The 13,082-nt window shown below is 34.6% G+C and overlaps 2 protein-coding genes across 2 annotated transcripts; one reads left to right on the top strand and one right to left on the bottom strand.

Annotated features, from left to right (window-relative positions):
- Positions 1-153: 153 nt before the first annotated feature.
- Positions 154-5,592, bottom strand: si:dkey-226l10.6 (zinc finger protein 62 homolog). The gene is made up of 2 exons (XM_052115283.1): positions 5,153-5,592; positions 154-2,782 (listed from the first exon to the last, which is right to left on the bottom strand). Exons 1-2 carry the CDS (start codon positions 5,468-5,470, stop codon positions 1,634-1,636), a joined length of 1,467 nt encoding a protein of 488 aa, XP_051971243.1. The 5' UTR covers positions 5,471-5,592; the 3' UTR covers positions 154-1,633.
- Positions 5,593-6,636: 1,044 nt separating this feature from the next.
- Positions 6,637-12,224, top strand: LOC127634980 (eukaryotic translation initiation factor 1A, Y-chromosomal). Its single transcript, XM_052114762.1, has 7 exons — positions 6,637-6,793; positions 7,469-7,552; positions 7,669-7,772; positions 8,079-8,129; positions 8,345-8,426; positions 8,557-8,648; positions 11,274-12,224. The coding sequence occupies exons 1-7, from the start codon at positions 6,778-6,780 to the stop codon at positions 11,277-11,279; spliced, it is 435 nt and encodes a 144-aa protein (XP_051970722.1). The 5' UTR covers positions 6,637-6,777; the 3' UTR covers positions 11,280-12,224.
- Positions 12,225-13,082: the final 858 nt, after the last annotated feature.

The following is a 13,082-nucleotide window of genomic DNA, read 5'->3' as shown; positions in this document are numbered from 1 at the left end:
CATGTAGAAAATAAAGTAAAAATAAAAAACACTTCACTTGTTTGCAGTGTTTTAGTGTTCTAGTCAACAAAGAATCAGAATTCACCCAATTAACCTCCTTTATACACATTCATAGTCTTGCTAAGCTTGATTAATCTGTGTACTACATGTAAAATGTAACAAAATACATATATATACAACTTGCTCCACCTATGAATTAATTTACTTTTCAGTTGATATCACCAATACCCTTCAACCACTTGTCTCCATTCTGGTATGTAACACCCACTTTTTGGATACAATTAAATGACCACCTGCATTTTTCTAATTCACTCAGAAAAAAGTGTTGATTACAAGAAACCACATTCAAATGAGCATTAACCATCAGACCTGCATTATTGAAAATACAGGATATTTTAATGCAGTGGCATATCCAAGTGTGGGCCGGGATGGGCCTGGGCCCACCCAAATTAGACACTGGACCACCCAGAATATTAGAGGGTTTTCTTTGACTTCAAATATATATATATTTATAACAAATAGTGAAAAAAAAATATATCTTACATTTTGTTTCTGAAAGTGTGAAAGAAATATTTGAATGTGCCACTTCTCTGTTAAGTAAAATTTGGTTTTAAAAACATTAGCGTGTGGCCCATCCCTTTTTATTGAGGCCCATCTTAAAGTAATTTCCTGGATATGCCATTGTTTTAATGCTTTTATGAAATGCATATTACAAAGTATACATTATATGCATATAAAATGATTTTAAAATGTCTTTGCAGCAAAACATTAATACTAATATGGTACCACAGCAGAAGACTATGTTTACATTAAAAAAAAAATACAAATGTACGTATATGATATATCTTTGTGTTCTGTCATGAATACAGATGTCTTCTTAAAGGTGGAGTAAGCGGGGTTCCTGAGCTGTGTACAAACACTGGATTTTTTCAGAGCACACACAGAACGGACAGCTGGTAGACTGTGAAGAGATATTTGTGGAATTTGACAAAAAAGTGAACTGGACTAAAATGACTTACTCCACCCTTTAAAATAAGCAGTTTGCTCAACAGTGTAGCTGTGAAATTAAGACTGCACCCTTGGGTTTAACCATTAACTTGACTAATGAAGAAAATCAGCTTTCAAGTGATCATTTTCCTCAGGTAAACAAAGTTTTTTCTTCTTTTCTTTAATGAGGCAATGGCCTAAAATAATACCAAATAAAAACTGTGAGCATGTACATTTAAAGAAAAAAAAAGAAAAAATTACACAGTGGCCCAATAAAGTATTTAGACATTTAAGTCACACTTAAAATGTATACATTTCATTATAGATATCAAAATATCAAACCAAGAGGCATCTGAAAAGTCTTTTCTCAGAACTAACTTCACTTTTCTGAGCCATTTTTTAACCAACTGGTCTTTTTAACCAACATGGTAATTTTTAGTGAATGTATGACATTATGCTAGCATTTGATTAGAAAGTGTCACAATCATTTGTCTATTTATAATGGGGTTTTATGAGTTTTGTCCTTTATTTCTTTAGAATAATTTCTACTTGGTTTGATATTTTAGTTAATAAAGCTTTGCAAAGATATTCATTTAAGTCTTGCTACTTTTGATGTTACGAATGCCATGAGTAGACAAAAGATATCTCATTGGCTTATCCCTCTAGTGTCCATCTCCTCTTCCAAAACAATCTGTGCCTCTGCAGACTCCACAGACTCAACTGTATATTCCACCGCTGATGCTGAACTCTCAGCCAGAGTATCCATTTCACTTTCACTGAGCGGCTCCATTCCGGCCTCATCCTGCACCACCGGCTCCATTCCAAGTGTTGTTCCTTCTGGGTTTTTCTGATGAGTCGACACATTGACACAAACCTTTCTGCCACGCTTTGGTTTGTACTCAACAGACTCTCGCTCCATTTTCTCATGGGTCTGCATGTGTGGCACATAGCTTCGCTGTGTTAGATAGATTTGACAGATTGCGCAGTAGTATGGGGTCATCCCAACGTGGCTGTCTATGTGTTTAATATAGTCGTTGACAACCAGGAACGTCTTTTCACATATCTTACATGGGATTCTTTTCCCAGCGTGATGTACTTTGAGGTGGTGAGTGAGAGAAGATCTGAGTTGAAAGCCCTCTTCACAAATGGGGCAGGTGCAAGTGTGGGTTGAGTGATTTTTCAAATGAGCGATAAGAGCAACTTTGTAGCCAAAGCGTCTAGGACAAGAGTCGCACAGGTATGGCAAAAGGGAGTCTGTATCTTTGTGAATTTTCTGGTGAGCTTTCAAAAGCACTTTCCCAGTAAAGCCCATTCCGCAATGGTAACAACTGTACTTTCCATCCTTAGAGTGTGTAGCTCGATGCTGCAAAAGGAGAGGCATAGTATGAAACTTCTCCCCACAAGAACAAACGAAAATCTTCTCTTTAACCTCTGATTTGGTCAGGAATGTCTTCTTAGGATGTTCAGCCCGTCGATGCTTCATAAGGTTACGTCTTCTACGAAACTTCTTTCCACAAGTTGAACAACTGATGAACTTAACTGCTTTACCACCAACATCTTGAACCACTGGTTTAGTTGAACTGTCCATAAGTACATCCATCTCATCAGTAAGAGCCAGTTCAATCTCCTCATAATCAAAACACTTATCCAGTGAGAGGTTCTGCTCTTCTTTTTTGGCTGCCATGCTGGCACTTAAGTCATATTCAAGAGGCTCCTCTTTGACACCAGCAAGTGAAATGGTCTCACCAATGGTAATTTTGTATGTGTCACTCACTACATTCTCATCCTCGGCCTCCTGTCAGATAAAAAGCAATACAGGAGTTGATGAATGAAGTACATAACTGGCATAACTGCAAGTAATATTGAATAAAACTTAATTAAAAAAAGTAACTTTTAAAAATAACTACAATCGTTAAAAACGTATGCAATATAATTTACTTGCCATCCCTCTCCAAACTAGAAAAATATCATCTTTATTTATTAATTAACAGAGAACGTCAAAGCATTATACTGCTTTATTTGTAATGATCCATCATAGGAAAATCTCTGTCCTCCTGGGCAATAATTCCATGATTATATACATGTATGTTTGTATATGTGTGTGTGTGTGTGTGTGTGATTACGGGTGGGAATCACAAAGTAACTGGCGATATGATATAACATCGATATTTGGGTCACAATACATTATTGAGATTTTTTTTATTTTTGGTATTGTTATTCAAAACTACAATATATTGTGATATTTTATTCAATGTTTTTCATTCATCTTCATCAGACTTTAGAGAACTGTTTCCAAATCACCAAATGCATTGTTAAATTAATATAAAAGTGCCAGTTTACAAAACAAGGCCAGTTTATTTCCTAACATCTATGTACAATGCAAAGCCATTAGCATATAAGACCATAATGGCTCCCTATTTCTGTGGTTGGGTCAATGTAACTAGCCTTTCTGGAAATAAATAATATTTATGAAAATAATTTATAAGCATTATTTATTACAACACATTTTTTCAATACAAAAATGTATAACAGATTTTTCCTATATATTATATTTATATATATATATATATATATATATATATATATATATATATATAAATAAATAAAATAATTTAAAAATATTTAAAGATAACTATGTATAATTAATTAATCATTATTTATTGAATTATTGTTATACAAGCGCTTTCTCAGCAAATATTTGTATATGTGATTAATTAATCGGGACACCATGTAATTAATTCCATTAAAATTGTAATCCATTGACAGCCCTAATATATATATATATATATATATATATATATATATATATATATATATATATATATATATATACACACACACACACACCACAGTTAGTTCCGGTCCTCAAATCTGATTGGACGAGAGACGTTCCATGAGCACTAATGGCCTGACAGCATCAGCACTCGGACACTTGTTTATCACTCCTCTTGTGTTCATGCTGTTCTAAACTAAAGTGTAAGTGTAGAGCATATCTGTTAGGAGTTACTGTCTTTATTTTTGAAATTACATGTTAGCCGGCAGGTGGTGGCAAAAGATCATTTTTGTGCATCATTCAAATTCTATACTTTTTAGTTACCGATGCCAATGTAGAAATGCACTCATTACAATCAGCCTTTAATCCATTAGTGAAAGTATCCAATTGCAGGGCATATATTGAAATTAAAAGCATAGTTCACCCAAAAATGAAAATTCTCTAATCATTTACTCACCCTCATGCCATTACAGATGTGCATAACTTTCTTTCTATTGCAGAACACAAATGAAGATTTAAGAATAATATCTTTGCTCTGTAGGTACATAAGTGATAGGTGGCCAGAAATTTGAATTTCCAAAAATCACATAAATCAGCATAAAAGTAATACAATCCAACTCCAGTGGGTAAATCCATGATTCAGAAGTGATATATTAGGTGTGGGTGAGAAACGAATAAATTTTAAAGTCCTTTTGTTTTTTTTTTAAATAAATCTCCACTTTCGACTCGCCCAACCAGTAGGTGGCGATATGCCTAAAGAATGCTAATTGCCAAATAAACAAAAGAAGAATGTGGATTTGAAAGTAGACATTTATAGTAAAAAGGACTTAATTATTGATTTGTTTCTCACCCACACCTTTCATATCGCTTCTGAAGACATGTATTAAACCACCGGAGTCATATGGATTACATTTATGCTGACTGATTTTAGAGATTCAAAGTTCTGTCCACCATTCACTTGCATTGTACTGATCAATAGAGCTGATATTTTCTCCTATGCATCTTCATTGTGTTCTGCAGAAGAAAGTAAGTCATACATGTCTGGGATGGCATAAGGCTGAGTAAATGAAGAGAGAATTTTTATTTTTGTGTTAAACTATCCATTTAAAGCAAGTAGAATTCGGCTGGTCGTGTGATGCTGATAACATGGCAGCCCCCCTGAGGGGACCCGCGCCATGTAGAATAAAACAGCTTGTATAAGGTTACTAATCTCGTGTGAGTGCTAATGATTTTATTCTTCGGTTTAAAATTTTATTTTAACTTGTTTAGGCATAAAAAATAATAATCACATAATAATGTTTGTGTGCATCTGCACCTTTAATTCATGTCATGATCATTAATCATCTTACATTAATTGCCCAGCTCCTTTGTTTAGTTTTGAAACCATCTTACCTCGTTTTGATTCTCGTTTTCAGTCTGAGTAGATCGATTAACAGAGACGATCGTGGGAACAGCATTGACGCTTAAAATCAAGCGTGTGGTGAATCCCAGATCCAGTTTGAAGTAGTTTTCTTCGGAGAAATGATCCCCGCACACCCGGCATGAGGAGGACGCAATTTCCCCATCAGCTTTACTATCTTCTATAAACTTTAACCACAGACTGCGTCTTTTAGGATCCTCCGGTAAAATATAATGAATAATCGTGTCAGATCGGTTCGGACAGCCGCCAACCACACATTTATGTAGCATATTGTTAATTTTAGAATACATAACTTAATCTCTCATAATAAGCTGTTGTTTGCAATTAGATTGCTAACAATCCATTGTCCCGGTGGATAATTACTCTTTAGCACGTTGTATGTTTAGGAAAGAAAGCAAATATCACGCTGTTTCTTCTGATGTCACTCACAAATGTAAATATTAAAGATTGTCGCCCCCTATTGAAGAGGATGACAGATATTTTCTAAGTACGTAAATAACACATTAATGTAACTTTTTGACGTTCTTTGTTAATTCAGGTTAATTCATTTGTTTTATTAATATAATGTTACCATTCTATTATTATATAATATATATTGTATCATGTAATATGTCATATGTCTAATATAATTATGTGTTTATTAACCCTTTCATGCATACTTTGGGTCTTTTGTGGCCTGGTACCATATTCCACCCACTGTACCTCATCTATTTTTTTGGAGCTATTCCCACACCTCTTTAGTATTCCTCAGCCTTTCTCTTCTGAATAGTGTAAGACAAAATTGCAAAAAAATTAAAATAATAATAATAATATTTTTAACTCCTTGATTACCAAAATATAGGGTAATTATATATAGGGTAATTAAAGACCCAAGATATGTAATGGTGTCAATTTTTTGTGATGAATTATCAGCATATCATATGCTGGTGATGATGTTTCAGTGATTGACTTGATTTACATTTGACAAAGCTATTTGACGAAGAAGCAACGTGGAAGTAAACTATAGCAAGTACAACATATGAACAGTATGATATGGGTTTTGTCATTTGGGTGTACTACTGAAATGATATAAGATGTGTGTCTATTTAACTACATACAATGTTGTGTTGCTTACGTGTATCTTATGTGTTATTCGTAGCTTACTACATGTTTTACAGTCAGAAATTTCATTGTGGAAGTAATGAATTCTGTTCTATATTTGTGGCATCATCTCTTATATGAAAAACAAAACATCAAAACATATCAGAATATACTCAATTTTATTATGTTCTAATTATAAGGGTTTATTAATACACCTTTTATTTATATACCATTAGATTATAATAAAATAATAAAAAAATATATATATTTAGCTTTATTTCACTCTGTTGTAACAAAACATTTAAATAGCCATTTCCTATCAGCTCTTGAGTTGGTTCAGGTTGTGAATAAAGTTTTGTGCTGTTGAATAAAGCACTCTGCGTCTGCGCATGCGTCATTCTCGGCTTTTCTCTTTAGCGGCGTTAATTCCCACAGCTGCACGTTTAAGAAGAAAAATAATCATTATTACTGTCGTTTCTGAACATTATACGGGAACAAACGACTTTGTGTACAGGATATGCCGAAAAACAAAGGTAATGAGCTCTCTAATGTCAATTGGTTGGGACATTAGCCCCAAATTTAGCAAACAAAGTGTGGCGAACTGTTAAACGTGATATCCTGTGTGGCGGCTCGTTTATAAAGATTTTTGTCACCCTTTCGACAGATTCATCTGTTTTATAAACACAACGCGTTGCCTGTTAGCTCGAGTGTAAAATATAACTCGTTGTCAATATATAGAAAGGGATTTTGTCCGCTACTCTGTGTGTTACGCAGTTACAATTTTGTAATAATGGCACATTTAGGGGTTTAAAGTGAAAGACAGTGATCTATAGCTGTTAATAAGAGTGTTAACATATAAAAATTAGCTAAAGGTTAGCCATATATGTTATAATGATATATAAACATCATCCGTGTCTTATATTTCCACAATCATGTTAGGTGTGTCATACTCTGTTGGATGCTTGTACTTTGCTCGGAAATTAACATTTCTTATGACAGGTTTATTCACAGTAAAACCAGCAAAAGTCAGGCACATGTTTTTGTTTTGTGGCTGGTAGTCCAGTCTTTTCAGGCCGGTTATCATTTTTGATTTTAGATGTTGAGAATGTTGCTGCATCATGTTTTTCTGCCATAGTCATTGGTTCATGATTAACCACATGAGAACATGCATTATGGTTAACTATCCATTTTTCTATGTCTGTGTCCAGGTAAAGGAGGAAAGAATCGGCGACGTGGTAAGAATGAGAATGAATCCGAGAAAAGGGAGCTGGTTTTCAAAGAGGATGGACAAGGTGCCTTGCAGTACCCTTCCATATATTACACCTTCATGATGTGGGGTACTTCCTTTAATGTAAAACATTAGCTTTTAGATTTGTAATGTGTTGAAAATGTGTCTTCTGTCTTTTAGAATATGCTCAGGTCATCAAGATGTTGGGAAATGGGAGGTTAGAGGCCTTGTGCTTTGATGGAGTCAAGCGGCTTTGTCACATTCGAGGAAAGCTCCGGAAAAAGGTGCAATTTACAGCTCCAGTTTGTGCGGATTCAGCATTTTCTCATCACTTTGTGAATTAGCTGGGTTCTAGAGCTTGGGGTGTAGGCCAATCAGTCAATATCCTCTAATGAAACTAATTAGGTAATGTTATGTTTGAGAACTGCATAATTTACTTTACCTGAAAGTGTTAATCTACATAGGATGAAATACAATCCTGAAATGTGATAGAAACGGACTATAATGAAATGTTTTATTGTTCTTTAACAATGTGTGCATTTGTTTGCCTCGTTGTCTCAACACTTTTTTTTGTCTCTTTGTAATATTAGGTTTGGATTAACACATCAGACATTATACTCATTGGATTAAGGGATTACCAGGTTTGTTAAATATTTCCTACTAAATTATAAAATGTTTGTTTATGTCCACAAAGTTCCTATTCAAGTATATTTTGGGCTGAAACTGTATATACTGTATTTGATATTTTAAAACCTTAATTTTTGTTCTGAAAATAAGAAGGCATATTCTTAAACTGTACATACCTCTTTGATGGATTTTAGGAGTAAGTCTCTTACATTTATCTTTTAACATCTAGGATAATAAAGCAGATGTCATTTTGAAGTATAATGCTGATGAAGCTCGGAGTCTGAAAGCCTATGGAGAGCTTCCAGAGCACGGTGAGCATATTTGATCTTAATCTGGAAATTATAACCTGTACTAAACAGTTATAACTAAACAAAAAAAACTTTTTGCTCTAGTGTATTCAATGTAATGTCATTTTAAATTCTTGATGTTGGTACCTTGCAGCCAAAATCAATGAGACTGATACCTTCGGACCTGGTGATGATGATGAGATTCAGTTTGATGACATTGGTGATGATGATGAGGACATAGATGATGTAAGTACTCAAGTAGGGCTGCAACTAACGATTATTTTGATAATCGACTAATCTAATGGTTATTAGAACGATTATTTGACTTCTACAATAATTGCAACAATTAAGCATTAGCTCTTAAACATCTATTCAGCTTGTGCCCGAGTTAAAATGTTGTATTAAACGTGCTTGCTAACAATAAAGAGGACAAAATTGTCTTTTAAAAATACCTCTAAATGACATTCACTGAATTAATGGCAAAAATGTAATTCAGTAAAAAAAAAAAATCACTGCAAAAAAATCCTATTGTTATTAATTGTTTTTGTCTTGTTTTCCATTTAAAAATGACTAAAAATCCTTAAAACAAGATACATTTTCTTGAGAAGCAAATTCTCAAGTTCTTCACAGGTGAATGCATCTTTTGTTTAAAGGTTTTTAGATATTTTAAAATGTTTTTTTTTATATATATATTTATATATTAAATTCAACATTCTCAGATTATTTTTTTTGCAGTATAGCTGCTAAAGTAAGTGTATGTTGTTTTATATTAGTTTTAGATATAATTTTTTAAAATGAGCCAAAAAAACAAATCAAAAATTTATTTTGTTGCCGTGTATAGTGGGGCGAAGACAACCCTCTCTCACCATTCTGTTCTCATCAATCCATCTTTAACTCACAAAAAAAAAAAACTCTTATAAAGCTGCGTGTGTCCTGTGTAGCTCAGCGAGTAAAGACACTGACTACCACCCATGGAGTCACAAGTTTGAATCCTGGGAGTGCTAGGGTAACCTCCTCATGGTCACTATAATGTGGTTCTCGCTCTTGCGCGTGGATGCTGCGGAGAATAGCATGGTCCTCCACATGCACTACCTCTCCGCGGTAACGTGCTCAATAAGCCACGTGATAAGATGCAAAGATTGACTGTCTCAGACACGGAGGCAACTGAGATTCGTCCTCCACCCAGATTGAGGCGAGTCACTACGCCACCACGAGGATATAGAGCACATTGGGAATAAATAATTTTTTATGAAGCTGTGCATTGACAATTTTCTTCATGATAAGAAATGGACAGTGATGCATATATTATGATTCAAAAAGTTGTGAGCCATCACGTTATAAACTAACTGCATTAAGTGTGAGCGCTCGAGGGATGAGTGTCCCCATGACAGAGTGTGCCTCAATCTCTCCCCCTTAGATCAGGACACTTCTCGCAACTCATATAAGCAGCTCTGACAAGCACAGAGAAATCCCAGTTTTGGAGTTTGTAGTTATTTACATGAACTGCTTCCTTATTATTTGAACTTTAATAAAGGATGCAATAAAAATATAATGGTGATTGTGTTTCCTTAAAAGACGCTCTGATACGCAAGGTTTGCTTCAGTGAAACGGCAACTCCGGCTCCGCTGTATTTCACACTGAGAGCGCTTCTGTATATATTATTTTGAATTTTTGGAGTATACTTCCCTCATACTTTGCGATCTACATCACCTGAAGATGTTTGTAAGGTTTGGAGTGTGTCTGGACTGTGAGCTGTGTAATTCTTCCTCTCCTCAGTCAGGCACGAGCTGCAGTGCTGCTCTTGCGTGTCATCATTAGAGTTCCGTATGATCTCATGTTTCGTTAAATGAGATCAAACGACAATTCCCCAAAGATAATTTTTCACAATACAAGTACAATCGTATAAAACAAGTACATCAATTCTGTTACATTGAAGATATTAGTTAGTGTTAGTTAACCCAAAAATGAAAATTCTCTCATTTACTCACCCTCATGCCATCGCAGATGTGTGTGACTGTTTTTTCTGCAGAATTATTTTTAAAATAATATTTCAGCTCTGTACGTCCATACAATGCAAGTGGAAGGTGATTAGCACTTTAAAGCTCCAAAAACACAGACAATTGTAGTAAAAGCAATCCATAGGACTCTAGTGGGTAAATGAATGTCTGAAGCGATACGATCGATTTGTGTGAGCAACAGATCAATATCTAAGTCCTTTAAACTATAATTGTTTACTTCCGGTCTCTCTCTGATGCCTGTCCACTACGGGATTTGGTTCCCTCCTCCTCTTGCGTGAATTAAGCATGTTGGCATGTTCACGCGAGATCTGAAGTGTTTCAACCGGAAGTGCAGCTCGATTTATTTACAAGAGAACACTGTTCACAAGCGTCATTGGTTTTGCTTTTATTTGAACATACCAGCACGCTTGCATCTTGGGAGAGGTGGAGGGAACCGAGTCCTGTTGTGGACAGGCATCAAAGAGACCGGAAGTAAACAATTATAGTGACAAGGACATGGATATTTATCTCTTTCTCACCCAGATTGATTGTATCACTTTAGAAGACATTAATTTAACCACTGGAGTCTTATGGATTGCTTTTACTGCAATTGTCTGTGCTTTTTGGAACTTTATAGTGCTAATCACTATCCGCTTGCATTGTATGGACCAACAGCGCTGAAATATTCTTCTAAAAATCTTTGTTCAGTTGAAGAAAGTCACACATCTGGATGGCATGAGGGAGAATAAATTATGAGAGAATTAAAATTTTTGGGTGAACTATACCTTTAAGTAAGTGGTGTATATTCATGAAGTATATCTGTGCAAATATTGTGGTGATACCTATTGTCATGACAATGTTCCCTCTCCTCCAGATCTAAGAAGATGAAGCTGGGAAATAAACATTTCTCATCCCCCAGAGACAGTCATCTTCACAACCCCCCCAACCCCCTCAGAAGTCGCTCTTCCAACCATATGTACACAGCCTCAACTTTTAGGTTTCTGTTGTCACCTGCAATCCATTTTGTTATCCTTTAATGTATTTATATTGATTTCACATCAAGTGAAATTTAGTTACAAGTACCGAATCTCTGGGATTCGCAATAAAAAGATAACCAGTTATATGTTTGGTCTAGCAGTCTGTATCCTAAAAGAAATGTAAAAAATTTCTGTTGAGTTTAACTCTATGGGAAAATGTGATGCCTCTAAAATGCATCTCTTTTTGAATGTTTTATTAAATCTATTATTTACTGATCACACAACAGTGCATTGGGCAATGCATTTATAATTCTGAAAGCCTGTCTCTGGTTGGCTCCTTGTTCCACTTTTTGTGTGATGTTTTTTTATTTTTTATATCCATCCTACTATCCTACTATATCCATCCTGTTTTGTATATGTGTCTACTTCAAATGATAAATGAATACTCATTTCTTCAGGGCTGCTGAATTTATGAAAAGAATTTGAAGCTTTTAAATAAGTATGTTATTTGACAATTACTTGGTTACAACTTAATATAGTAGCTTGACACAAAACTAGAAAAGCTCCATATGTTAGCAGAAATAGTATTTTTTACTTTCTAAAATTATATCTCACAAAGCAAATGACAAGGAAGAGGTAGTATTTTTGTATGCAAATAGACACTTTCATGCAAGAATTATGAGAGCTAATGGGTGGTATTCTTGCTGATTAAGTCCTTTTGAATGAGAATATCAGCTGTTATAACTTTTTAATATTTTGTATATTGTTTTGATGGAGATGTTGGTTGCCTTTTTTGTGTTAAGCTTTTGATCAGAAAACCTGTGATTTTGAAATAAAGTTGAACAACATTCAAAATCCAAAAGATTAGTTTTTTAAGCCATTTAGCTTGTCATTTTTCAAAAAGTAGTCTTATTTATTACATAATGAATGCATTAACCAGAATCTGCACACATAAATTACCAGATGTTTTTTTCTGTCCCATGTTTTGATGACTAGTTTAAAAAAAAAGCTTCAGGGGGAAATAATTCATGTTTGTTTTACCCCCAATAATTTTATAATGAACAGTGATCTCGTAATACTAAATAAGTGTATCAATTTTATTGTCTTTATCTCAAATGATTTATGCTACATTGGATACCAAGTGTGAGTGCGTCTAGCCATAGGCTTCAGAGCTTTTAGTCACTGCATGTTTCATTCTACCATCACGTGTGTTACAGTGTAAAAAACAAAGAGTACAGCACGTGTGTCTATGCTCAGAGCTTAACCGTTAAGAGACACGTTATCTTTGGTTTGTGGTTAAATCTGTCCACAGCACTGAAGTGCTTATGTTTTGTATTATATTGCATTTTAGTATATTCAGATTCATTTTATTGATTGGTTGAATCACTGCAAATTGTGCATGCACCTGAGGAGTCAATCTCAATAATCAGTTATTTGCATATTTTGCTAAACTCCGCAGTGTCAGTTATAAACAACATAATCACAGTGCTTTGGCTGACTGGTTAATAATAACACATTGGTCATACTGTCAGTGTTATGCAAATGAAGAAATGACACGCAGAAATGTCCTTGTTGATCAATTAAATGGAAAATGAAATTCTAGGCACAACCAATATAACTGAACGCCTCCGGGGAAAACAAAAAATTATATTTTTTTTATCGTGCGCAGCTGTTCAGCCTTCCATATATAGCTCTGTATACACTAT

Source organism: Xyrauchen texanus, chromosome 42, assembly GCF_025860055.1.
Source record: "Xyrauchen texanus isolate HMW12.3.18 chromosome 42, RBS_HiC_50CHRs, whole genome shotgun sequence".
Lineage (NCBI taxonomy): Eukaryota > Metazoa > Chordata > Actinopteri > Cypriniformes > Catostomidae > Xyrauchen > Xyrauchen texanus.
This window is presented reverse-complemented; position numbering and strand designations above follow the sequence as displayed.

Bases quoted from the DNA above. Each gene is read 5' to 3' on its own strand.
- si:dkey-226l10.6 (XM_052115283.1), bottom strand. From the start codon at position 5,470: ATGTATTCTAAAATTAACAATATGCTACATAAATGTGTGGTTGGCGGC. The intron at 2,783-5,152 runs GTAAGATGGTTT...TTTATCTGACAG, and splicing joins AAAACGAGAATCAAAACGAG to GAGGCCGAGGATGAGAATGT.
- LOC127634980 (XM_052114762.1), top strand. The intron at 7,553-7,668 runs GTGCCTTGCAGT...TCTGTCTTTTAG, and splicing joins TTTCAAAGAGGATGGACAAG to AATATGCTCAGGTCATCAAG. The intron at 7,773-8,078 runs GTGCAATTTACA...TTGTAATATTAG, and splicing joins GAGGAAAGCTCCGGAAAAAG to GTTTGGATTAACACATCAGA.